Below are 27645 nucleotides of genomic sequence, written 5' to 3'. Positions count from 1 at the left end.
CTCGTGCGCCGGAGCTGGATTGTGTCTCTGCGTTGCCGTCATCAATTACAGTACGTGTCGGAGATTATCGACGACTCGGCTCGACTCGGTCAAAAATGCAGGATATTTTAAGAAGTTTCAGGGAATCGTTTGTGGCTCTGGAACAACGTCGGGAGCTTTGCAATTTTGCTTGTGAAAAACTAGGGTCCCAAAAATGCTGCAAGCTGAAATGAGGGACGGAGACTGACGGACGTCTGGATGGGCGGAGTCTGAGTGGTGAAGGTGGGGATCGATGCAGCCAAGTTAAAACCACAGGGTTGGGATGTTGAGTGTCAGGAATGGCGTGGAGAGAGAAGGATGTTGCGGTCGGCCATGTTTGTTTACGTCCACCATCGGAATTTGGACCTTTGAAGAATCGATTCAGAGTTGGAATCGCGATCCTAGGTGGGATTATTTGTGGGCTAAAGTGAGCGTTTGGCGTTGCATATAGCTTCATCTCAACCAGGAGGGATGGAACATGGCGAAAGGAAGCTAAAGTGAATGGCGGAATTTGCAGGAAAGTCACAAAGATTGGATAAAACTGCAGCGCCTCGAAGGATTGGTTGGGACGTTGTTCATACTTGCGATCGTGGGGTCCTGGGATCCATGATCTGTTGTGATAGACCTTGGATGGAGGTGTTCAGACCAGTGTAACTGTGAAGTTTCGTGAGCAGGTGATCTTTAAGGTGGTTTTCAAGCATGAAGTGACTCTCCATTTGTTGCCCTTCTGAGGGCCAAAGGTTGTGGAAGGCAACGGAAACAGTGGTCGTAGACTTGTGTGCCTGAAACAGGGCCATATCCTTCTTGGCGCTGATCTTTGACTGCAACTTTTCCACCTTTGCGGGGGTCAATCTGAGGGCCAGCTCACCTGGTGCCTGTGCTTCAAGCCAGGTAAAGGAAGGGTTGAGTGCATGAAGACCTGCCCAACACTAGCAGCAAGGCAAATGACGCCCCATGACAGCGACGCTCTCCGCTCTCCTCTGCCTCGCTTATTCACTCCTGTGGTCTCCAACTTTACATTGTGCCTCTGCTTTATGCAGCGGCTGGATGATTAGAGAGTTTCTCCAAATCACCATCTCCTGTGAATATCAGTGTCACGCACTCCGCGGTTGAACCGTGCCATCCATTGTTATTAAACTGCTGACACCAGTGACCTGCGGGGGAAGACGCCTCATTTCATGTGACAGCTTTGCAGGCAGCCAGGCACTGGATGGCCACTGTTCCAGCAGGCTCCTGCTCACCTGGTGTGCATGACTCGGCTGCACCCAAGGAACATTAGAGAGAAAGCTCAGCTTACATAACTTTTTTTTATGTGATTCAGGGGAATATATTATCAGGGAGGACAGCTGTGCATGCAATTCCAAGCCCCGAATCTGAACCAGCGCCTCAAAAAAGCTGCATATTTAATACAATGAATGCATTGCTATGATGCTGCCTGGTTATATTTAGGTACACGCACCTGTTTCTAACAACATAAGGAGAGATCTGAGTCAGAGAAACTCAGATGAGTCTGCAACTTCTTGACATACATATTTAATCTCACCATATGTTGCCGCAGCGGTGGTGAGTGCTCAGCCCTGACAGAGACTTCACAGTGGGCGAGACCAAGGACTGTTGTCTGGCGAGGTCGTCCCTGCAAGTGAACCTTTGAAAAGGCCCAGCTTTTCTCCGTCAGTCAGGTGGTCGGCCATCTGAGATTGTTGCATCATCCCCGTGGAGACAGTGGTTACAACGGTAATGAAAAAGAGGAAGAAGCCTGGAACAGCGGCAAAGGAAATGGACAACAGGGAAGGCTCGGCGCCCTCATTAGGGCAGCCGGTGACAGGGGTTTCCATGGTCCTCAGTCCCTTGGCCTGACAGGTTTCAACCTAAAGATGACACTAGGGAACTTTAGAGGGCGAGATTAAAGGTGTATGATGAGAGAAAGACTTGGTGGTGGAGTGCTGAGGAGGGCACTATCAGTTAAAAGAAAGAAAAGTGGAGAGAGAGAAGGGTCGGAAATTGCTGTCACACTGACAAAGAGTCGTGTCATAGATCAGGAGCGTTTACTCAGGCAGGATCAACTGGTTGGGTTGGTCAGGGATGTTTACCAAGTGACGAGAGTGAGAGAGAATGATGGAAGTGGGACGGATGACAAGGCAGAGTCAGAAAGATGGTTTGTCAGGTAGCTCTGGCAAAGTGAGGGAAGCTCAGCAGAGGATGAAGAGTGGGTGGTCAGTTGGTTTATTTAAGGGTGTTGCATTAGGGGGTCTGGGGCGAGGGTTGTGCCATATGGGGGCCGACCCAAAGGTTTTTAAAAGATGGTACATTATGATCTTGAGCTTGACTCGGTTTCAACACTGTGAGTCAAGCTCATCGGCACATGCAAAGAATTGACACAAAGAATGTGATGCATGTGATCTATTTCTTAGAGGCAGTGTGGATAGATGGTGAGAGTGAATTCCAAACATCCAGATTTCTATGGAGTCATCCTCCAGTTTGACCAATAATAGTAAGGTTACACATGCAGAGTAAGTTAGCTCTTTGCATTTCCTGTCAGAGGCTTCCAAAGCAGATCAACCGATCTTGTGTATCATCGGAAATGAGCTCCACAGGGGAACCACAAGTCCAGACAACCGACAACCGTTGCTCTGTGCTCAGTAATGTTTACAGAAATCTCTCTCCAATACTCTTTTGTTTCGCTGCATCACGGCTGTGCTCCGTAACGCAGGACCCATAGACCGCCATCAGTTTCAGCCCCTTCTGTTTCAAACACTAGCACTAGTACAGTCAGTCAATGTGTGAATGCTAAAGCTGCAGAAGTACTTTACAATCCTCCACGGAGAGATTTATACAGTAGATTCACCAAGCTGGAGGCAGAGGTCGACTATCCACTTGGTTTTATCTCTTGTCTGTCTTTTAAGATCTGAATCTTTCATTCACTATATTCATAGAAGCTCAGATGAAAGTGAGACAAGGGCAGGAGTCTTTTTTTTTTTACTTGTCTGAGGCTTATTTTTGGCCCAGATCATGGTTGAGGAATTTAACACTCGATTAAAACAGTGGAACCTCTTAAGAGTCAGGTCACATTCAGCTAAATGGTGGCGCTACTCTGTGACCTTGAGCCCAGCTCCTCTTCCACAGCTCTGACCGAGTACTTCCTATTCTTCACTGAAGTCCTGCAGTGCTGCTCCGGCCTTTGGCCCCCCAACGTTTCGCCGGTGGAAGTGTGAGGATGAGCGTCGCGTGTTGTTGTCAGATCTCATGAATGAAGATTGAAGTAGCACCTCCAGTCTGTCACATTAACATGATGGAGGTGGTGTTGTTCCTGCAACACACTGACGCTCCTGCACAAATTAGTGACATCACCTTTTAAGGTCTCCCTGGAGGAACGCTGACCGATGAACAGGACGCTGCCGCCACCACAGCAACTTCCTCAGATGATCTATTATGTGTCCGCACGACTTACATGTGGTCCGTGTCGAACCCTTCGCTGAGATGTTTACCTTCTCAAGATGGAGAATAATGCTCCTGCGGGTGATGCATAAGGGATGATGTCAGAGACCATGGCACAAGCCGAGGGAAAGAGTCGGGTTATCGCTTATATCGGTGAGAGACGTGGATTCCTGCGATAAGAACGCCACCTACTGTAACATCTCTCAGGACTGTCTTTGACTGTCCGACACCAAAGATGTGAGCTCAGATCTTTCTGTACAGGACTGAAACATGCCACTTCAGAATCCACTGCACTTATTGTAATTCCCATGTGCAAATGTACTTTCGGGCTTGATTCACATCACAGGTTTCGTCACGGTGAATGAACGTACACACAAATCCGCTCATGAATCTTTCAACAGAGCAAATCTATGCCGTTATTTCAAGTGAAAAACACTGGTGTTCCCCTGAGAAACCGCCGCTCTAGTCAGGCGTGGGTTTTCTCCGGACACTCCACTTAAAATACGCTGATCAATTGGTGACTGAATGGTGCGTCTCTCCAGGTGTGTGTCACGACTCGCAGCTCTGTTTTTATTAATATTATTATGGTTGATATTTCCATCTTGAAGTGGCGCAGAAAGGAAATCGAAATCCGTGACGCAGGGTTTGAAAAGCTTTCCTGGCCCCTACTCCGTGAATAGCGGAAGCAAAAGGCGCAGGTTCTTCTGAATCCGTGGACAGCATCATCTCGCCCACACACACTCACTCACGCACACTAGTGCTATTACCGCCACCTCCGGTTGGCTGCGCTCGCCTCCTCCGTACCTCTTGGCACCGGTCAGACTCCAGGAGCGCACGCAGGATGAATAAACTTTAAATCACAACTTTCCCTCCCTACCTTGGCTCGCTCCCTCCTCCTCTCTCGCTCCCTCCTCCGCGGCTCCAGAAGCAACAAGAAGCCCTCCACAATGGATTTATCGCGAGCACGATGCTGCCGCTGCCTCTGCCGCTGCCGTGAATGATCCGTGGACGCGCGATACCTGCGCGGGTCGAGATGATGGCATCCATCGGGGAATTCGACCCGCTCAACACCAGAGTCCCGGCAACTAAAATAGAAGTTACAGTGTCGTGTCGGTGAGTTGAAGATTCACACCTGCGCGTTTTTAATTCCGACCGAAGTTCACTGGTGGCGAAGGAGCGCGCGTGTCCGTGCGGCGGATATGAATTGATGCTGATGTAAAGATGAGTGGCATGTTACATATGTGGATCAGATGCAAACGAGCGGAGCGGAATGAAAGTCGTCGGAATCCAGAGTTGTCATGGACATGCGTTTGGCTCAAGACCTTTGAATGGTGTCCTGTCCTCTATTTCGAACTGTGACGCTGATCGAGTCACCGTCAAGTTGTCGGAATGACATCGTCCATTTGCGATCAAAATGTTGCCAGTCTTTTAAGTCAGAACATAGACGCATCGTGAAAAGCCATTCTTGGGCTTGGAGTGACGCAAAAAGCAGTGATATCATTTGATTTAGACTTATTCTTTATTTCTAACTCAGTAGCAAACACTCTTTCTCACAGTAATCCCTCTCCAGTCCACGCCTCACACTCGGGAAATACCGTTTTTTCCTTCAGTATAGGGTCATTTTGCAATATATTTACAGGTCTTACATTGCTTTTATTATTGATTTTTCAAGCCAGTGGAAGATCCTTGTTATTGTAGTGACCCTCCTCCTCAACACTGAGGTAGGGAGAGAGTGGGAAGGCATTTTGTGTGTGAGAATATAAGATTTCTACTGGATTTTCCCTTCAGCTAAGAGTTGTTAATATGCCTAATAATATGTCTAATTTCCCTGTTGCTAGAAGCAGAAGCGCTGCTGGCTTTTAACAACACGATATATAACCTTTCTCTTCAGGTGCCCTTTACTCGCTGATAAACATTTAATCCCATGACAATCTACATGAAAGAGAAAATAATCTGTTGTGTCTTAACTGTCCTCTCACATGTTGCTTGCCAGTCCCACCCAAATATGTATATATATATATTTCTGTGTTTGTTTTTGCAAGGTCATCACATATTTAAATCATTCAGTCGTGAGCTCATGACTGAAGGAGACTGTTGTGGTGTGTTGTAGCACAGGATTTAAATCACGAGTTTATTCGTTTATTCTTCTATTTATTCAAAATTTATCTGAAGTGAATGTCAAAAAAGAAAAAGGAAAAATCACATTGTCAACATTCTACATATTATTGTAATATTTATTATCACAATTTGAAATTTTATTTATTCATTATTATGGTTAGATTTTCAAACAAACACATCTGACTGATGTCAACATGGAACATTTCTTGTGTGATACCGCTCAGTAACCTAAGACGTGGTGACCTTTATCATCTTTGCTGTCTCGGGATGTTAGCTCTCTTAGTGATATTAATGGGATGAAACACTGGCGTTTGTGACGCAGTGGAGTGTGCAAGCCACCCTGGTAAACAAGCACAATTGTGTCAGATTTTAAATGCAACACCTCCTATGAAATGACATGGTGAGCTAGTGGGGACCATCTTGTGGACTCTGAAGAGGAGGAAACTGTTTCATGAAGCCTCATAAGCCCTTCACTACTGAAAAAGAACTCAAGAAATTATATATATATATATACATATATATATATATATATATATATATATCGATAGCAGATATGATGAGCAGATGGTATTATGGCGCTTGGCTCGTGGTGTCTGTTGACATGAAGTCATCAACTGAGCTGCGTTAATATTCACTAGCCTTTTTGAGCACTTAAGTTCAGGTGTATTAAAAATGTAGCTTGTTTTGCACGCAAGAATTGCACTCAAGTGCTGTGACCACAGCCGTCCTCTGACACAGTGCGAGCCCCTCATGTGCACTTGAGTCAGGTGACTTCCATCTCCACTGCATTGACAGTTGTTTACAGTGATACATTTTAGAAAACAAGGGCCCCTGAAATGACCCCACCTTCGGGTTGTTTACGTGGATGTATCATTGGAGGCTGCTGCTAAACTTGCCGTATAAGTTGGAGATTAAAGTTGAGGCCTCTTTTCGTGCTTTAATAGACAAAAACTTGAATGGACTGTGGGTTTTCAGTCACCACTTGAAGCTTCAGCGTGTTTCTCAGAAAACACTGGGGAGCTTCTCGACAAACTGGTGACCCCTGCACTGACCTAGATGAACGGAGATGTGCTGCCCCACTTATGCACAAACACACATGTATAACGCGGAGATATAGGACAGCCTCATTAGCATGTGTGCAGCATGTGAACTTCAGATTCAAATTCCTCTTGCTATTTTTACCCGCTGCCATTCAAAGGCTGGTGGCAGGCAGCTGCCTTCCCTGAATGGTTGACTGCTCTGTTCGACGTGCGACTGCTTGTTTGAGTGACTGAGAGCCGGAACACTCCGGCAGGCGTCCTGAGAGTGTCAGGGCCGCCCGTGCGCTCTTCCCAAATCGCTCCTGAATAATGAAGGGCCGTCCCTCCTGAGAGCCGACTGGCCCAGACACCTGAGCTTCGCCACTTGAGTTTGCGGTGAAATCGCCTGGAAAATTACATGATGGATTTATCCCTGGTTTAATTTCGCTGGGAGATGGCGCCTTGTGAATTTCCCCTTCTTCCTAAATTACATTTTCATAATGTTCAGTCTTGCCCTGGGGAATGGAATACTGCTTCCATTTTAATGGGGACGGAAAAATGCATACGCGATAAGCTATAGTGATATAAAACACGGCGACGCATTTAGAGGAATGACAAATAGTCCCAGAAGCCATCGGAAAAACACTGGTTTATGCTCCTTTTATTAGCCATGAAACAGTCATTTTTCAAGCTTCCGTGGACAGAACACAATGAGGAGTTTTTCAACACAACATATTAATTATGCAGGCTTTTATTATATGTTTTTAGATCCGAACAAACTGTTTTTTAAGTATTAATGAACAAAAATGTGCGATATTTCTCACCACCTAGCAGGTAATAAATGAGTAATTATTTTGCAGTAGCTGGAGACTGGAATAATAAAGGCCAGGGAGCCATGATGGTTGCTAAGCTCCCACCAAACTTGTGTGGATGGTTACTCACTCTTCCACAATGACATCAACACAATGCAAGATGGTTTGTCTTTTCCTGCTCGGAGCAATATATTCACCATGAAAATGCAAGGTGGAAGAGAACAGTCATTGCTGGCTGAAGCAGAAGCTCCTGCAGCCTCTCACCATTTTATGAAACACGTCAGGTAGAACAGTCCGTGGTGTGGACGTGAGGCACTTTAACGTTTTCGCACAGTCCTCCAGTGCTGTGGGACGGACGTGAGGGAAGACTCAATTACTGCTGCCGGTCTCTCCTCAGACTCGGCGGCGCTAATACGAGGTGTTCCTCTTTAAGCCGTTTTCCATTCCATCAGGTTCGCCTTCTCACCACATAAATTCCTTCTCCAAAAAAAAAAAAACTGCAAGACTCCACTCAGAATTGGCGAGAAAAGGCAGAGCTCAGATCAAACAGAGAGTGTTTTGATTGCAGCTGAAATGACTCACTGCAGATCCTGAAGAGTAGTTGTTAGGGACTGATAAGCAGAAATCTGGAGCACCTCTCGATGGACGCTCGTGAGTCACGTCTTCCATTCACTTCCTTGGTTTTTGGATTGGATTAGGAGTCACTCTGCCTTCTTTACACCAAATGTGCAAGTGTTTCTAGTCGGTCTCATGTTTCTGAAATGAGTCAAGTGAGTTGGCCACTTAGGGTCTGAATTATTTCACTGTTTTTTGCAAACAAAACGCCCCATCAGAGTCCAACAAAATTAATAATATTTATCATAAACTTAATATAATTTATGACATCTACTGTATATTTCAGTTCTTTGTCAATTTCAAAATTCTTATTCAATAATAAAAAAAATATTATTATTACTCTTTGTCGGAGAAGAGAGGTTAAAATGTAAATATAAAATGACAATGAATACATAAATAAATAAACAGATAATAATAATAAAAGTAAAAGAAAAATCCAGGAAGTGAGGAAACAGGAAGTGGCTCACAAGGCTCAGCTGGAGCAGGCTCCTCCAATCAATAGTCTCAAGCTGCTGCACCATGAGCACATGTTTGAAGATCTTCAGCTCGTGTTTGACCTAAAGACACCTCCGGTATGAACTTGGTTTAGTAGATGGAAGCCATTGGATGTTGGACTTTGATGTCTGCTTGCTTGTTTGCGATTTCCTGTTACGCTGCTTCAGTTCATACTATTTAAAAAAAGACTTTGGAAAATTCACTTTGTATGTGATCCATGATCTGTCTTTCATTTCCTCTACTACTTATGATTATAAGTAAAAAGTTTTCAACCTCTTTCTGCTTGACAATAAGAAGTAGTGATGAAGCTTCGTGAAACAGTATCCTCATTTTCAAAGCTCAAAATATTGCGAGGTTTCATAGAAATGGTTGTTCAAATCCAAAGATTTTCACAGAAGAGAGCGCCATCTAGTGAGCGCTGAAGATGAGGACACTGTTTCATGAAGCCTCATCAGCCCATCACTACTAAAAAGTCAGGACGTGTGACTTGACATGTTTTATGTTTTCTTTATTTCACGTCATAGTGGCGGTGCATGAACGTCGGCCAGAGATTTTTGAATTAGTTTCCACACATTAAAATGATCCCAGTGGCCCAAGTGAAGAGCTTAGCAGGGGCTTCAGCGAACACTCCGGAGACTGAAGGAACAAAACAAGTATTAAAAGGGATTTCAGGAATTTCTAATGAACGCCTGGATTATAGCAAGAAACAATTGCTTGAATGAGTTTGCGAGCTAATCCCTGGACTTGCCTGTCTCCACAGGAGCCTTCTAGACGTGGATACCTTCTCCAAGTCAGATCCTGGTACGTACACACATTTTATTTCTTGTTGCAGAGGGGGTTAGCAACACAGGAAACAACCTTAGAGACTGAAGCTGGAGTCCTTGATATGAGTAAACCATGCCGACGTCTCTTGTACACAAGTGGTTGACACAGCCAGTAAAACTTGTCGAGGAGTTTAAAACACGAGCACAGACGATTGTTGAAACACAGACTCGAGGATGTAAGAGATTTGGAACACGGTGGAAGTGAAGTCGGCCAGTGGAAGTGCTGAGTCGGTCGGGTTTAGTTGCACACGAATCAAGTTGGCTTTTAACCCCTTAGCTCTGGAACCGTGAACTGGTCCGTGGATTTCCTGAAGGCTGCTTTTCTGCTCTTTGTATGTGGGGAAACGTTATGTGACGATAACCGTAACTAAACATTTGTATTCCAACACTACTGAGGAGTAAAAATAAGACAAAATTTGATAAAACTCTCTTGTGACTCATGTTAGGAGCCGTCAAGTCGAGGACAGAATTACAGTATATTTTGTGAGTTAAATATTACATCATAGGAAAACATGGAGTCATGGCATTATATATTTGATGATATATTTTTTCATTTTATTGAAAGATTTTTTTCAATATAAAAGTATTGGAAGTGCTTATTAACTGTCGAATATTTTGGCTAAACATTTTTTAAAGGAAGTTTATTTCCTTCAATCTGTCAATATGTTTTATTTATTGACTGTGTTTTGTCCATCTATTTTGAGGGATGAAAATATTTTCATCTAATTCAAAAAGAGGAATATCAATGTCAAATACTCTCATGATAAATAAATATAATTTTTTAAAATAATTTGAATTGTAGTTATCAGAGCAAAAAGCTTAAGCAAAAGCTTAAATCGAATTTCAAACATGACATTTACAGGATGTTTGCAAACATAGGTTTGCCAACGCAAATCATCTATTCAAAGCAGGAAGGGAAAATCTTGTGACATTGTTGAGAAGAGGCTCATGTGCAAGACCACTACGTCGCCACCTAGTGGGCTCCAAAGATGAGGACACTGTTTCACGAAGCCTCAAACATGTTTTAACAGTCTGTAAATGTACCTCCAACCCATTTCTGCCCAAGTCACTTCAATATCTGTTCTGGAAACTGGTTAATGGTTTGTACACCACTATGTACTGTACTTAAATATATTAGGTGAAATACTATAGAGTGATGATGGGGCTTCATGAAACACTGTCCTTAGTAGATGGTGCTACTGTGAGGGTTTTGCTGAAATGTTAGTTCAAATCCAAAGATTGCAGAGCAGAGAGTGCCGTCTAGTGGGCTCTGAAAATGAGGGCACTGTTTCATGAAGCCTCACACACCCATCTCTAGCTCCTGGACACAAATGACAGCGAAAGAGTTGTTAATAAACAAACAATATCAGGAGAGAAAACTGGGGCCTGTTCTGTCAGTGTGGCGTCATGTGAATGAGGAAGCGCTCAGGTGACCCAGACTTTGCCGGGGGGGTTGCCTCCCTGCTGTGTGGAGTGACAAGTGGGTTACCTTGCCAACCTGCTTTGCCAATCCACAGTTGTAGCTCAGCGCCGATTTCATAAAGGACAGCGGCGATAAGGCGCGAACCAGACGAAGGCGACGTTCTAAATGAAGGCACCTTTATGCTAATGACATTTGTGAAGATCATAATTAATATTCTGGGTATAAATATCCAGGGAGTCTGTGCAACCGAGCGCAGAGTGGAGATGTTTGTGGCTGGAGGTGATCACTGTTAAAGTAGAGAATGTCAGACTTAAATGTCATTTCTCAAGCGCCGCAGCGCTTCTTTCCTTCACAGCACACATGTGGCAGAGACGCTCTGTTTTTTGTGAGCTGGATAGAGTGAAACTAAAATGATGAATCTACTTCTTTATGAGCTGGAACTCGGGAAGCAGTTGTGGCCACGACCGTTTCGTTCTCATCCGTCCCAGGAGAGGAGCGACAAATTCCGACAGCAGGATTCTGTTGAGGGTTTTTGCATCATGCAGATGTGTGTTTCCAGCTGCCTCACACCACAGCTGGAGGACGTCCTTAGCACAGACACCCGTGGCAGATGTGAGCGGAGTCTAACAGACACGTAAGCTGAGACTGGCCGTTCTTTCCTGTCGCATAAAGAGCGCGACCTTGCTGCGTCCACACACCGGTCGTGACATAGTGGAAATAATTTGAGCGGTCAGAACTGGGTTTGTTGTTGGAAGCTAGTTGAGATGAGGCATGCTGCCGACTCAACCTGACTCTAGCTTGACTTGGAGACTTGACAGGGCAAGACAATGACTTGAGATGGAGCGCAAGCAACCTGACCTGACTCTAGCTTGATGTGGAGACTTGACGGGGCAAGACAGGGTGATGACTTGGCTAGAAAGGACTCGACCAAACTGCTACTTGACTTGATGTGAAGACTTCACAAGGCAAAACAAGATGACTAGGCTAGAACGTACTCGACCAAACCACTACTTGGCGTGGAGACTTGATTCGATGAGGCAAGACAAGACGGTGACTTGTGTAGAAAGGACTCGGCCAAACTGCTACATGGTGTGGAGACTTGATTCGACGAGGCAAGACAAGACGGTGACTTGTGTAGAAAGGACTCAGCCAAACTGCTGCTTGACTTGATGTGGAGACTTCACAAGGCAAAACAAGATGACTTGGCTAGAAAGGACTCGACCAAACTGCTACTTGGCGTGGAGACTTGATTCGACAAGGCAAGACAAGACGATGACTTGACTAGACTGGAAAGGACTCGACCAAACTGCTACTTGACTTGATGTGGAGACTTCACAAGGCAAGACAAGATGAGTAGGCTACAACGTACTCGACCAAACTACTGCTTGGCATGGAGACTTGATTCGACAAGACAAGTCTATGACTTGTCTGGAAAGGACTCGGCCAAACTGCTACTTGACTTGATGTGGAGATTTCACAAGGCAAGACAAGATGACTTGGCAAGAAAGCACTCGACCAAACTGCTACTTGGCATGGAGACTTAATTCGACAGGACAAGTCGATGACTTGTGTAGAAAGGACTCAACCAAACCCCTACTTGACTTGATGTGGAGACTTCACAAGGCAAAACAAGATGACTTGGCTAGAAAGGACTCGACCAAACTGCTACTTGGTGTGGAGACTTGATTCGACGAAGCAAGACAAGACGGTGACTTGACTTGACTAGACTGGAAAGGACTCGACCAAACTGCTACTTGACTTGATGTGGAGACTTCACAAGTAGCTATGTATTGCAATATGAACGTATTAGTAATGATGCATTGACTTGTTGAAGATTGTTTTTTAAATTTCCCTCATATTTTCTTCGGTTTTCTTCTGCTCAGTTATTAACAAAGCGTTATGAAAACAGTGTTCTCATTGAAATGCCATGACCAATGTGGGATTTATGTTTTCGTATCAAGATGCAAGCGTTGTGTCACTTTATGTCCCAGCAAGACGGAATACAGCCGCACTTCAGATGCACTTTTGTATTCCTCCCCAAGACAAAATGTCAGTCCTCAAATGTCATCATGTCGTTTGTTGCTAGTGCTCTTTTGGCGAGGGAACTAGTGGTTTCCATGACGACTCGTGTCGACGCATGATCGCTTATCTACCGACACATTTACAGACGACACAGTCATCTTCAGAATTCCAGCAGGGGAGACATCACGCAACCCAAATTTTGCTTCTCCACAGCTGGAATAATAGCAGAAAGCCACTTGAGAGAGATCAAACCTCCGGCAAACCACACACTGCTTTAAATTGTTTTTATTATTTCCATTCATTTAACCCTTTAGGAGCCTGCGAATATTCAACTTCATCGCTGTTTCAGAAGTCTGTGGCTTGGTCATTGTTCAGAGATAAGATAAGGCACCATTTAAACAGTGAACCAAAGTTTGGGATGGAAGTAAATTCACTCATCTTATTGGTGGTTTGCTCTCTCCGGGTCGGTGGAGAGTTCTTGCCCCAAGTGGTGGAGTTTAAGTATCTCGGGGTCTTGTTCTCGAGTGAGGGAAAAGGGGAGCGTGAGATTGATGGACGGGTTGGTGCAGCGGCAGCAGTGAAGTCGCTGTATCGGACCGTGGTGGTGAAGAGAGAGCTGAGTCACAAGACGAAGCTCTCGATTTACCCATCGATCTACGTTCCCCCCCTCACCTATGGTCACGAGCTCTGGGTAGTGACCGAAAGGATGAGATTGCGGATACAAGCGGCTGAGATGAGTTTCCTCCGCAGGGTGGCTGGGCACACCCTTTGAGATAGGGTGAGGAGTGTTCAGTCATCCAGGAGGAGCTCGGGGTGGAGCCGCTGCTCCTCCACATCCAGAGGAACCGGCTGAGGTGGCTCGGGCATCTGATCCGGATGCCCCCTGGACGCCTCCCTGGGGAGGTGTTCCGGGCATGTCCTACCGGGAGGAGACCCCGGGGAAGACCCAGGACTCGCTGGAGAGATGATGTCTCCGGTCTGGTCTGGGAACGCCCCACGGGAAGAGCTGGAGGAGGTTTGTGCGGACCGGGAAGTTTGGGCTTCCTTGCTCTGAATGCTGCCTCCGTGACCCGACCCCGGATAAGTGGCAGAAGAAGGGTATTGGTGTATTACGATGTCACCAGGAACCGCCCTTCACAGATGTTCATAGTCATTTTATAAGCAGTCGTAATGATGACTAGTCATCTATCTATCTGTAACCAAGGTCAGTTCTCTTACTGCTTTCACTTAAACAGTCATATAAACACGCCACATGTCTCACATGTCGCTCAGATTGAATCTACAGGTATTGGCCACCTGCTTGTGCGAATTGGTAACTACACCAGGCTTCATGTTTCGTGCTTGGCTTGTTTAAATGCCACGACTGCTGGTGGGTATCTGAGGCTTCATGAAACAGTGTCCTCATTTTCAGAGCCCTGAGCAGCCATTTCAATGAAACCTCACATTTTCAAACTGAGAGCGCCCCCTACTGAGCTCTGGGAATGAGGACACTGTTTCACGAAGCCTCATCGATGAGCCGTGATGTTGTGAGTCTGGCGCCCCAGGCATTCATGACGCATGATCATGTGACTGGCATCTTTTTTTCTCACCAACTGTGAAGGTTGTATTGAAATACGTTGGCACGTTCTTATTTTGGGATCATAATATGTGTGATCTAAAATATCTGAGAACTGTAGAGCAAACATCCGATTATTTTTTTGTAAAATTTTGAGCCAGTTGTTGAGCGAGCAGGAGAATTCCTTTTGTCCCGCTGAGGTGAATCACTAATAATATGAGCTATACTTTCCTCCCCTTAAACGTTTCCATGATCGATGACCTGGCCACCAGCCCAGTATAATGAGAGTCAAAACAAGGTTAGTACAATGTTCTTTTTTGTTGTTTTTTCTCCCCTCCCCTCCCACCTCACATTAATAAACAATGCCACCTAATAACAGCCAGCGTTTTTGGGGCTGCAGCAATTATTTAAGGCCATAAATACATTTGTTTACAGCTCTGCTGCGGAGCTGAAATGAGATTTGCACTTCCATGCCCCGCAGCGACTCGCAGGAGGTGAAGGAGCGTCCACACTACTTCGCATCTTCATGCAGCTCCATCGAAGTTGTGAAATGCTGACCGACCACGGGGCTGTCCTGACGCATCACTTCTGATGGAAGCACTTCAGTCCACAGTAGCTGCGCGCGGGTCAGAGGTCCACGCTGTTTTCATGACAGCAAGCTCATTGTGCCGACCGGCTTTTGATGCGTCTTCAGACAGACCTGGCAACAGATGAACACAGCGGCACCAAAACCCGGACAGAGGGTGGCTGTGGTCGTACTTCCTATGATCCCAGAGATCAGTTAAAACTCTCAATTGTACTTCACATTTGGAGTAAATAAACATGCATCACTGCGACACTTGTGACACTTGGTTTCAGCCCAGTTGAGGAGTTTCCTTCTCACACATTCATTCAACATGTGACATTCTCCCTCTTATCGCATGTGATCGAGTGTACCGGAGCACATAGCCGGGACACGGGCCCCTCCTGCCTGTCAGAGATTTATCTTGGCTCACCCTCCTGGTCCTTTGGAAGAGTCCAACTTTTGAAGGACACCATCTCCTTATCGTGTCGGCACGTTTTATCCTTCACCAGATATCATTGCGTTCCTGATAGTGGGGAGATATGCAAAGCGTGTTATCAAGCCTCACTTCCAGATGGGCAAACTCAAATGGAACAACATTCTCAATCACCCCACTCGGTCATCTGCCACCTTTTGAATAAAAAAAAAAAGTTTAAAAATAGAATAAAATTGAAATAAAAAATTCCCATACTAACAATGGCTTAAGAGTTATATAGTGCTTTTCAAGGCTTTCAAAATGACCTTTCAGAAACCTATATATCCATTGAAAATGCTCCACCTGAGTCTTGTTAACCGATACCATCAAAGCACCAGGGAGCACCAACATAAAGGCGAGTCACGTGTAGCCACCTGTTGCCAAGATGGACACATTGTTCGGTGCCATATTCAAGATGGCATGTTGGTGTTTAGATCAACAACCTTTCGTCAGGTGTAGTGTTCAGTGCATTGTGTCATACACAGTACCTGCTATTGATATCCGTCCCTTCTTCCCTGGTTTAGTGCATTAAATGTTTTTCTCTTCGACCACACTTTTACAGTAAGTGCAGTATATACACTCCGTCCTATAAGCTTTAGGTGTTTAAGAAGCTCAATGCAGCGATGATATATGAGCTGTAACTCCTGTGTTTCGGAGCTGCGCGGGGCTCAGGTCCCGCCTGGCTCTTCCCCTCCTTGTGAGACGTTGCAGGAAAACAGCAAGGAGCGGCAATAGTTACATCACCAGCCTTCGCTGAGCCCAGATGGGACGCCATCATTTGTCATCTGTCTGCTTCTGTCAATCACCCAGGGAAAGTGAGGCCACTAAAATAGACAGGATATGATGCCATCCCCAGCGAGCTGTCTTCCTCTGTCACAACATGACGGCTAAATGATTCCATTAGGTGGATGACAATGAGTTCATCTGGCCTGTGAAATGCGGGGACAGCCCTCATTTGCTTCTCTGGTCGTCCTGACAGCGACATCCAAGTGCCACTTCAGTGTTTGGCAGCGGAGCTAATGTTACACAGCGAACGTGGCCGCAGTTCATGGCAGGATGGAAGCGATTGCCAGCGTGGGAGTCATGCAGGCCAGCTGAGGTTGGCAGCCTCAGTTGCTCTTGTTCAGGATTTCATCGAGTCATACGTCGATCAGAGGATGCGTGCAGTGAGCTGACGTTAACTGCTGATGGATGGTGTCGGAGACTGGTGTCGATGCTCTAAAAACATGGTGGTTATGAAGCTTCACTTCCCTATTTTCCTCTGGAGATCAGCCTATAAGTTCCATTTGGTTTAGAAAACATTTCTAAACAGAGGGCGCCCCCTGCTGATCCCTTATAGTGCTTCACGAAGCTTTGCATTTTAAACACTACAGTGTTTTGGTTTCAGGACCTCATCCTTTTTTTACATTTTAGTCAATGTCCATGTATTATTTGTTCATTCTGCTCAAAACAAACATTACGAAATGTTGTAATACAGTGGTACCACGGTTCTCGACCATTCGAGATGCGAATTGTTCGAAATATGAATTGATATTTCCCATTACAATGAATGGAAAAAGAAACAATGCGTTCCAAGCCTTAAAATAGTCTTTTGTAGGAGTGAATGTAGAGTGTCTGCTGCAGGTGGCTGTTCCTCTATGTGTGTGGCCGCTGCATGTGGGAGGGGTTGCCGAGTGAGTGACGTCTCTCCAGAAGGGAAGAGGTGCCCGGTGCGTGTCCAGCTCTGAATGTGCGCTTCTGTGCAGTTTGGCTGTGACAAAGTCATAAACCAAGTCACGCTCTGTCCCAGACTCGCCTCATCCCTGTCCCAGCTCCAGCCCACAACAGGACATCAAACCCTGGAGTGAGCGCTCCAGCTGCACTTATGCGCTCTACACAATAACAAAGCGCTGGATTTTCATTCGCAATCCGAAGCAAATAAAATCTAGAAATTTTTGTTCGAATTCCGAGACATTCGAAAACCGAGGCACCACTGTATATAGTTTTTTTTAGAGCATCGACACCAAAAAAAAATCTTATTTTTTTATTTTTCCATTTCAATGTGGAAATGAGTGACATGGCTCAGACTTTTGAAGGCTGCGCTTTAACTGCATGTAATGATTCATGTTAATGGCGTGGGGTTTGCTAACATAAGTGGTGAAATATAAAGGTTAAAAACCTTGAATGATCTGACGCATGTCGAGTGACGGGATGAATGAAAGGCTTAGGCTTCATATTGGCAGCCAGTTGTTGCTCTCCAGTGGAGGGATTGACTGACACATCAGGACTTGTGTGGTGCTAGACTGACTAGACTGCGACTGGTTTTCAGCACGGCGCCGATTTCTTCGTCTGAGTTCCTTTATCCTCAAGCACGACTGCAAGCAGAGAAGGGATTTATTGACTCTAGCTTTAGAGAGATTTTTTGGCTTCAAAATAGTAAAAAAAAGGAGCCATTCTCTTTAGTGTTATGTATTCATCCGCCATGAAAGTTACCCTTTTCCTAGAGATAGATCAGATTCGCCGCTATATCAATATCCAGTGCAAACAGCAGATAAAAGTGTTGAAGTGAGAGTAAAATGTCATTGCAGGGTGACACCAGACGCTCAACACTTTCATCATATATACTGTATTTTCACATGGGCTTTTCACCATCACAGCATCATCACTGAGTTGTGAGAAGCCTCTTGTCGCATTCTCCATTAAAGAAAGCACGTGGTCTGTGGATTGCTCTTATATTAATGTGGCGCAGACTTTCAGTGGCTCAGAGGTGGCGACCGGTGAAGGCAGCATGGGAGAATGGCTTGTAAACAAACAGCTCGCACCTGCGAATCCTGAACGCCACATCTCTAACTCCCAGCTGGTACGAGCTTGTGTTAGGACTGGCTTGACTGAGAGTTTGACACTCGAGAAGTATTGCAGTTTAGCTTCCTGTTGTTGCCTCAGGTCGCTATAAATTTGCAGCTGCCTGTTTTCAAAATGTAAACAAAGGAATTGATGCTGTAATTTGATTTACTTCTCAAGCGACTGCTGTTGTTTAAAGGACGATGTTAACAGGCTCCTTATTGCTCGCAGATGGCTGTGGCTCATGTGTAGCGATGGCGACGCCATTGAACAACAATATTTTTGTACATTTTCTCCGAATGATGAAACATAACGCGGTGCTCCGGGGCTGGTTTACAGCGCTTAAAAGAATTATTGGCTCATTTGTTTCCAGTCACATGGAGTGACTGACTCGGGGGAGGGAAATAAAAAAAAACATATCGGCCTCAATTGTTTCAGTGTCAGGTTTCCCTCTCAATCCCCGCATGGAATTTGCACAGCGAATGATTTAACTCATGTGTTTGACTGTGCCGAGTGAAACGGGTGAAAGGGTCGCACTGCTGCCACCTGCTGTCCTATTGAGCTCATTGCTGCCAATCATATTTCAAATGCTAAAAAGGTATTGAATTATTTAGATAAAGGAAGAGATAAAAGGCAACCAAAAGAAAATCCCATTGTGGATGTATGAGGAGCTTGTGCATAGTCAGTTATTACTTAGTTATTATGTTAAATACATGTATCTACACTATTGTGTAGTTATTTATTATTTTGATCATTTAAACTAAGTATATGAATGGGTTCAGTGACGTGTGCAGTGCACGGCAAGACGGTCCCTGAGCATCGTCTTGGAAGTGTAATTACCCACCTCTGCGTTGGCGCGTGTGAGTGTCTGAGGATTGTGGCCTGAAAGCCTGCAACAGATCCCTCAGGCTTCTGTGCCAGTGTGTTTCAGGGGATCAAAGTCACGTTGTGTCAGAGCTACAGAATGGGAACAACAGCGTAGATGATATCAAAAACAGATAGCTCTTGTCAGCAGGTGACGGCGGGTTGGGCACAGTTTCTCCGCTTTGATGGTGTTTTCCACTTGATGAACCGTTGGATTCGCTGTTATTGAGCTAAAGCATTCAGGCTGTCGTCCAAACCCTGGTGCTGACGTGACTCTCGCTCCATGCTGTGATGAGGAAACTGAGGATTCATTCGGTGACCATGTTTATGAGTGTTGCGAGGCTGCGTGGAGGAATGTGTCGGCATACCAAGTCTCTCTCGAGTCCTCTCATCTTATTTGTTGGTGACTCAGACTTTGTCCTTGGGGCATTGTTTAAATTCAATTTGTCTTTGTGTGCGCTACCATTAAACTGCCTGCCGTCTGAGTTAATGCACATCCTCCAGGCGTGGGCAACACCACCGGAGTTGAAAAGTCCAGGGTATGACTTGTGTCCTTTGAAGCTTTAGATCCCATCACCTACCAGCATGTGCTTTACAGCAACAAGAAGATGGAGCCACAGTGTCCTTGGCGTTCGTGGTGATGTCCAACGTCTCCGTCTCCTTTCATCATCTCTGAATCCTGCCAATACTGATAGAAATCCAATTCAATCCAAGGAGCTCAGCTAATTCTTCTTTGTCTGCTTCTTGGATTGAAGGCTGTCGCCCTCCACTTTGCTTTGTGTTCCAGAGTGTATTTGAAATGAACTTAGCAGTTGGGATGCTGACTCATTTAGACATGCAAACAGCTATACAACAACCACAGGGTCCATTCATTCCTTTATACTGAGCAGCTTATAGAAAGCACAGCCTTGGGGCTGACGGTTTCATCTGGGCCTCAATTCTTCCTCGGTCTCCTGCTACATCAGCCAACTCTGACGGAGACACTGTTGTCTCTTTATCTGCTTCCATCCCTTCAAACTCAATACGCTTAGACCTTCTCCAAAACAAGGGAAACAACCAGGGCCAATTACTGTACGCAAGGTTTTGTGTGGCACTTGCACTTGTCCGAAATAAACTATGGCGTCCTCCAGCTTCAAATGGTCCAAAGAACCCTGACGCTCTGACAGTTGGATCAAAAGACATGCGGAGGGCGAAACACGCTCAGGAAAAAATGCTGCAACAAAATACGCACGAGACATAAAAATGACTGCCAAAAACAATATCCACAAGAGAGAAAGTAGAGATTAACTGTCTGAACGAGACGATCTTAAAGCTCAACAATCGATCGGGAAAATCGACAGATTGATCCCCAGGGAGCATGAAGAAAGGACAACGGAAACTCGACCAATAAAATAAAAACAAACAGTTGAATCTTTTACTGTGAGTGGCACTTCAAAAACGTGTGTAGACGCATCTTTGCTTAAAAAAAAAAAGGAACATTTTGACAATTCTCAGACCAATAACTGCACGTATACTTGTGTATTAAACTCTGAAAGTTTTAGCTTCCATCCATCCATCCTCATCTGCAGATCTGTTGCCAGGTCGCGGGGGCAGCAGCAGCTTCTTCTCACAGGCAACATCCACAGCTCCGACGAGGAGACCCTGAGAGTAGAGCCATTCCTTCTCCACGTTCCATGTCAGTTAGGGATGAGAGTTGTTTAAAAGTGAGCCCCCAGAAGTTCACACAGCTCTGAGGTAGTGACTGTCCATTAGGTGAATTACACACTAATAAACACATCTAAAACAAAAGAAATGGTCAAGAACATGAGGCAACGGCATGTTTGTTCTCGACAGCTGTCAAACTCCACCAGTTTCCACTGCAAACATGCGAGCAGAACCTAGTTTGGCGTCTAAATTTAGCAGCCAATTTTTGCTACTCCGGTTCCAGCTGTAATGAGTTAAATGAATTTTGACTGTTGGGTGAAAGATGCAGTGCTACAGCTGAGCCAGCTGACAGCACACGTGCATGAGTTATGTAAAACATCTGATGTGTGAGACGTGGAAGCGCGTGTTCAGGGGAACCTTTGAATTATTATTCCCGGCTTAATAAATGGCATTTGACAGTGGAACTGAGATTTTATTGTTGTTCTATTATTGATGTGGCGTTCTCTAGCAGGAGTGAACTGGGGACATCTGAATATGGAACAAATTAATGAATTATTTTCACAGTCAAACTGCTTTATTTATCTCTAGTGAGAAGAAAAAAGTCTTGCTGCTTTACAGTTTAATGAATGTTTCCAAGTTGCAATGAAATATGAAATATTTTTTCTGTCAAAAACCAACTGTCTTGCCAATGTTTCCCCAGTTTTAGAGATGAACAAACCAACCGTTTATATGAACACAACCTAAAGTCTTATTTCTTCAGTTAAATTGACCTATGATGTGGCGAATATTTATGGCTACAGCAAGTCAGCCAGCTCCATCTCTGCATCATCACATCCATGAACCCCATCGTCCTTCCTTCACACTCCTCTACATGTGTCCAGACCATTTTGAGACTGAAACCGGTTATTTGGTTGCACTCCTGGAATGATGCTATCATCCTCCATATGACAAAGAACCCCCTCAGCTGCTATAAAACAAACCCATCAAGCCGAGAACCGGCGGCATGTTTGTTGTCGACGGAGCGCCAGTATCAACACACAGCACGCTCACTTGGAGCTGTAACATATTCCAGGCATGCGTGACCTCGACTGCTCCGCCCTTGGAGAGAGACACGGCCTTAATGCAAGCCAAATTCCTCTCATTTAATCGGCAGGAGGGAATCATAGGAGCTGGCGAGTTTGATTGAAGGACATTTTATCTTCATTACATATTCATTTGAAGGCAGATGAAAGTCTAGAAATTCATGAGAGATCCTCCTCGTCGCATTGTGACAGCAGCTTTTGTCTCCAAAATGACGTGCCTGTTCTTCAAGGCGACTCGACTTTGACAAATGGCTTCATCTCGGTGACGCGCTGGAGCTGGAGCTGGAGCTACCATTTCACCAATTAAGCAGATCTTCGTTGGGCTGTTTTGATGTTTCCTCCTGGCGCCGCCACGGAGGTGAACGCTCGCCTTTTTATTTCCATCCGCCACCTTTGAAACTTGCCATCAGGCTTCCATATGAAGCAGCCCACTTCTCTTATGTAACATCACTTCTGTGTGGAGTGCTGACAGTTTTTATCGACATGCATGGGTGTCTCGGTCCATTAGAAGGTTTGGGAGAGACTCTCTCTCCCGGCTCCCGGCCTGCGTTTGAGTGTTTTAAAGTAATTGCAGCCAATTTCCCATTCAGATCATTATGCTGCCTCGTGTCTCTGGGGGGAATACACAGACTCAGGTCTATAACTCGTATTCATGACCGAGCTTAGGTGTTTTCGCTTTAAGGAGTCTGACTCAACAGCAGGTAGGTGTTAATGATGCGCTACAGCAGCGCATCTGACCTATAAAATTTTCATTTGTGTCGTTTCCGTCTTCTTTTCTACACAAAAAAAAATGCATCCAAGAGATAATCTAGTCATAATAATTGAATAATACACACACTTGCATCAACATGAACGTGGTTGAAATATGTGTCTGCAAATCCCGAAGTAAGCAGGAAATCTGGACAACAATATGCAAAGTTAAGTCGATAAAACCATATGCTTTAAAGGGGACCTGTTACTGTCTTCCATCTTTTAGAGTTTTCTCCAGTGTTAGCGCATCACAAAGCATCCTGGAGCTGGTTACTGATACTCCAAGGGCTTTTTACATTGATATTGCTGTTCACCAGTATATCCACCAGGAGGAGCAGCCCACAGTCAAAATACCATATTCCAAAACCAACATGGCGACTGTGGAAGAGGTATTGACCATGAAGCTCTTGCACAAAAGAGGAAACGGAGGCAGCGTTGTAGGAGGTAAAAATATATCGTGACTGGAGGACGGAGAACTTCCGCTATTGTTATGTCCTCTTCTGTCTCATTAGAGCTACCTAGCGACAGCAACACTCCCCCCCATGGTTTCTGGTGGTACTGCTCTGCGTGGCCTGTATCCGCAAGCTTTGTGGGAACGTGCAGAAATACGGAGGAAGTGAATGCAGTGCACGGAGTGAAGGCTCCGCACGGATCCGTCTGTAACGTGGAGCATGACTGGTCCTTTAGTGTAACGTAACCCATAGCAACCCAAAAAGTGAATTTCTAAAAAAAAATCAAACCTTTGTGCAACTCTCACCTCAATTCAAACCTGAAGTTTTACATTCAGCTCCCTTTGTATTCATCGAAGGTTGAGTTTGAATGGATTGTGCGATGAATGCCCGGGTCCATGGGGAAAACGGTGAAAGTAGTGCTTCAGAGGTTCATTTTGAAAGCATCCATTTGTCTCTGATTTGGTCAAGAACATCTGCCAGGGTCAGCGCTGAAAGCTCCGCCATGTGTGTAGGCCGGAGATTTTCATGATGTGAAGAGAGGTCTGAAAGGAAGTGGGGGTGACTCATGGAGAGATCGGTCCAATCTCTGAGGGGTGACACTTAAACAGGCAAAATGGCCGTTTTACAGCCGGTCAGACTTGGTCATGTTGATTCTATTCATTACTGTTTTTATCAAGTGCATTGGAGGATATATACCAGGCATTTGGTTTGGATCTACAACTGTCATAATGGTGATGCAGCCTCAAAGGTTTGAGCTCTGCACTGAGCTCCAACATGGTCATAATGTTAAAGAACTTGGGATGAAGAACAAAATACCGTTGCATTGTTGTCAACATGTGCAGCAGCTCATTGCTGCACTGCTGTGCAGACCAGTTGTTGAACAGCATTTCATTGATACAAACAGGCTGTTTACCTCTGCAGGAGTACTTTTCTGTGAATATATTTGAAGTGCGCTGCTTGAGGAGGAAGGACGGAGATTGGTTTTTAGGAAAACGGTGTGAGGATTTATTAAGAAAGACGGGGAGATCGGACCAAGGTCATAGACGAGGTGTTGTTGTTGGTTGCGTCTTCCTCACGTCCTTCATCGCATTAAGCTAAAACACGTTTTTATTGCAACCTATAAAACGTCTCAGGAAAGGTCTCCTCAAAAACTGTAATCTATTTCAGCAAAAGTGGTCTTTACTTTCAACTTACTCTCGCTACTGTATCACGTCACCTACCTTTACTTTCAACACTATTCTGCAGTTTGCAGTGTCACAAACCCCTGCCCACCCCATGAATTATTTATTTATTTGAATTATTGTTCAGAGAAATGGAGACACCAAAGGATCTACTGTCCTCTGTCAGTACATGTAGATATCCATAACATTGTCCTCGTGTCCCACCACTGTCACCGATGTCGTCTTCGAAAGAGACGGATGATCGCCTCAGAATTCACCGACTCAATCGATCAATCGTGACCGACGTGCTAAACAAAAGGAGTGAGATCCTGTCTCAAAGAGTCCAAGATCTCTTGGTCTCCCCTACACATTAAAAGTGAAGGAGGATCTTGACCACCGTCCATTGATCGCCTCAGTCGGAAACCTATTTCATGGATGGCGACACCTTAAACATCCGCAGATTACATTCTGCTTGTTATTGTGAAGAGAGTAATGAAGACTCTACTGGTCAGTTGTTTTTAAGAGGCAGCTGGGAAAGTGGTTGTCCGCCGACTCGTTCCCGTCATCCATGTTTGCAAACTTGCAAACAGTTCAACCTCAAATGGCGTCGGTCTCCTGACTGTAAACAGACCAGGGTTGAGCGGAATAAAGACTTATGCTTAGCCGCTGAAACATTACGACTTGTGAAGCCATTTGCAGAAGGACATTTGCGATGTAGTGTAGTCAGTTTGTCAACCCAGGTTTGTTATCATCAATAGGTCAAGTACTGTCAAGTTCTTGATGCTCTGATGTTCTAAAAGCCTCTAATATGAAACGTTGGCAGCTGAAGCCTCAACCAGGAGCCGCTGGAGCTGCTCTTGAACGTCTCATCTGAGAGCGGCTCAAAATGAGATGCTGTTTGTTCCACACTTCTACTCCATTCCCTCTGCCTTCTCAGTTCCACTGCCAACATTGTATTATGGAGTTGCTTTTCTCCACTCTCCTCATGGGACGGCGTCAATTTTGCATGCGGTGGTGTTCACCCTCCCTTTGAGATTCACCGCTGTCAGGGCATTGGCCAGCTCTTTGAAAACCAAGCCCCTCTGGGACTTTGGCTGCAAAAAAAAAAAGCTGGTTCTTCAGAGAAGAGGTTGCCTGCAGCAGCTAAATCACCACACAGTTTGCGCCCAGCTGAGCCGTTTGTCATCATTTTACAACTGAGGCTGTGGAATCTGCTCCCAGTGTATCTGGACTATCTCACCTTATCCTTCACTCCTGGCAGTAGATCTATCAATTACCCAGGATGGGGTCGGCTTCTGCCTCACCTGGATGGCTGTGCCAGATGTGTCTGTCGGGAATTTCAGACAGCTTATCCCTTTAAATACCCCCTTCTCTTCTGGAGGAATCCTCTTTGACACCACCTCATTTTCTCGCCACTGATGTCTCCTTCTGAAAATGGCGTAGCCTGTCAATCAGTGCTTTAAGATCAAGGGTCGGATTTTCTTCTTCCATTGTCTATAGGTGCTGGGAAAATAGTCTATTTTCCGATGATCACTGAGAGCCACGACTGACATTCCGGACATTTTTCATCACATTCGTATTGAACTTTGCCTTTTCAAGAGCAGAACATTTCTTCTGCTTTGTTTGTGGTGCTTCTTGTAGTGTAGCAGTACAATAATAAAATGCTTTCAAACAGAAAGAGCCTGTCACTTTCCGAACGTCTCCCGTATTCGCCAGTTTCTTAACATCCAAGCCAGCGTTTATAATGGCCAGACACTCTCTGTGCTGGGGGCGCGACAGCGTCTCATTTGTCTGGACCAAATGGCCATGGCCGACTTGAAAAATGTTCAGACCAGTTCAAGAGAGTTTCACTAACTTGGAGGCCAACCGTGATCTGCACCAAAGCTGTTAGTTTCAGTATTAATAGTACTCTCAACCGTGTTGCAATGAAATGTAAATATAGGTATATGAATGTTTCGCTGACATACTGGGGCAGCTTTTAATGTACTGCAGTCAGTGTGCTGTACTCCCCTGCTGATCGACAGTACAGTATGTTCCCACTCTCACTGTGGTCCTGAGCTGTCGGTTATGACGCTGAATAAAAAGAATCGATCTCAAACTCACTTTTTTTTTTTTAGAGGAACTCAGAGTGGAGCTGAGGTAGGGATTTAAAAAATATAAAATTCAGCTCTCCAGTGGAAAAGAAGTACAAATCTTGTCAGCCTACCTCGAATATCAACTCACTCACAGCCTAATATGTTGACGTTGGGAAAGTGGACTTCTGCCTCCTGTATTGGCTGCCCTCAGCGTTGCATGTCCCACACCGTGGAAGCTGGACAGATCCTTCGAACGCGTCAACATGAGACTCTGTAGGCTGCCTTGAGCGTCAGCATAGGACGCAACACTCTTCTTCCCATACTGCGCCGTGGGAGTGAGGGTGCTGCGAATATTGTTGAAAAACTGACCCAGGTTTCATCTGCTTCGCAACTCCTGCAAGGTGCCGCTGTCTTCACAAACAACCTCCGCTGTACACAGCATCTCATTCGGGGCGAACATGAGTGTAAATTCCTTCCGCCCGATTGTAATCCCCTTTTCACCACTACACCATTTCATTACCTTTTTATTTTCCTTCACTTCCTTTCCTTGTCTTTCAGCTATAACGCCCCCTCACCTCCTCTTTATCATCCATACAGCGGGCGGCTCCGATCGTATTTCTCTTCATTGTAAATCCATGAGCCAGTCATCGAGGAATCCCCAGAGGACAGGACCTTTGCCTCAGAGACCTAAGCATCTCCTACTTTGCATCGCTCACTTGAATCTAAAACCACACTCTGTCGCTTTACATTATACTCAAAGACGTAGGTGGAAAGTGGACACAGTAAAGAGACAGGCATTTTTTGTCGCCTTGAGTATTTAGCAGTGTTCTCACATGAAGTGGTTCTGAAGGCCTGGCAACGCAAGCTAGCTGCGTTGTGCTTGGATAAAAAGTTTAACCTCAAAACAACCCAGAATTTGGGATAGTAAATAAAAGAAATATGGAGAAGATTAATGTGTTTTTTTTTATCATAATTATGGTCATGATTTCCGCAAAAGTACTTCCACAAAAACTTGTATTATTACAGTTACTTAATTTTATCTTAGTTTTTCTGCATTTTTTCTTTATTTTCTTTATGTATTGTTTGTATAATTTTATGAATTTCATCTGCATTTATTTGTAATGTCAAACTGACTAAATAATTGTTGCTTCCACAGTTTTAAACAGTGTTTTATGAACTGGCATATTGAAAACAGTCTTTAGAATTATCAAAAGAAAAGGAGATCGAGCAACATAAAAATACATTTACAGTCCTTCTCAAATAGTGGGGAGTGGAGCGCATTTGACCTCAGGGAACTACTGATGCACTTTAAGTCTTTTCTGTTGCAGACAAAAGCAATGTCAATAAAGTTATTCTTTATTGTAGGTGGATTTATATTGCTGTCTTTTCTTTGATGTTAACAAGGATGCAGTATTATGCGGAGGT

The 27645-nt window shown here is 44.9% G+C and overlaps 1 protein-coding gene across 1 annotated transcript in view; it reads left to right on the top strand.

The window, feature by feature from the left end:
* The first annotated feature begins 4244 nt into the window (after window positions 1-4244).
* The window catches only part of cpne9 (copine family member IX), a 78721-nt gene continuing 55320 nt past the window's right edge, over window positions 4245-27645 (top strand). Inside the window, exons 1-2 of the mRNA XM_053849121.1 lie at window positions 4245-4566; window positions 9273-9313. Coding sequence (XP_053705096.1) covers window positions 4451-4566; window positions 9273-9313 — 157 coding nt within the window. The 5' untranslated portion in view covers window positions 4245-4450. The remainder of the gene's footprint in view (window positions 4567-9272; window positions 9314-27645) is intronic.

The sequence above is a fragment of the Synchiropus splendidus genome, chromosome 18 (assembly GCF_027744825.2).
Source record: "Synchiropus splendidus isolate RoL2022-P1 chromosome 18, RoL_Sspl_1.0, whole genome shotgun sequence".
Lineage (NCBI taxonomy): Eukaryota > Metazoa > Chordata > Actinopteri > Syngnathiformes > Callionymidae > Synchiropus > Synchiropus splendidus.
This window is presented reverse-complemented; position numbering and strand designations above follow the sequence as displayed.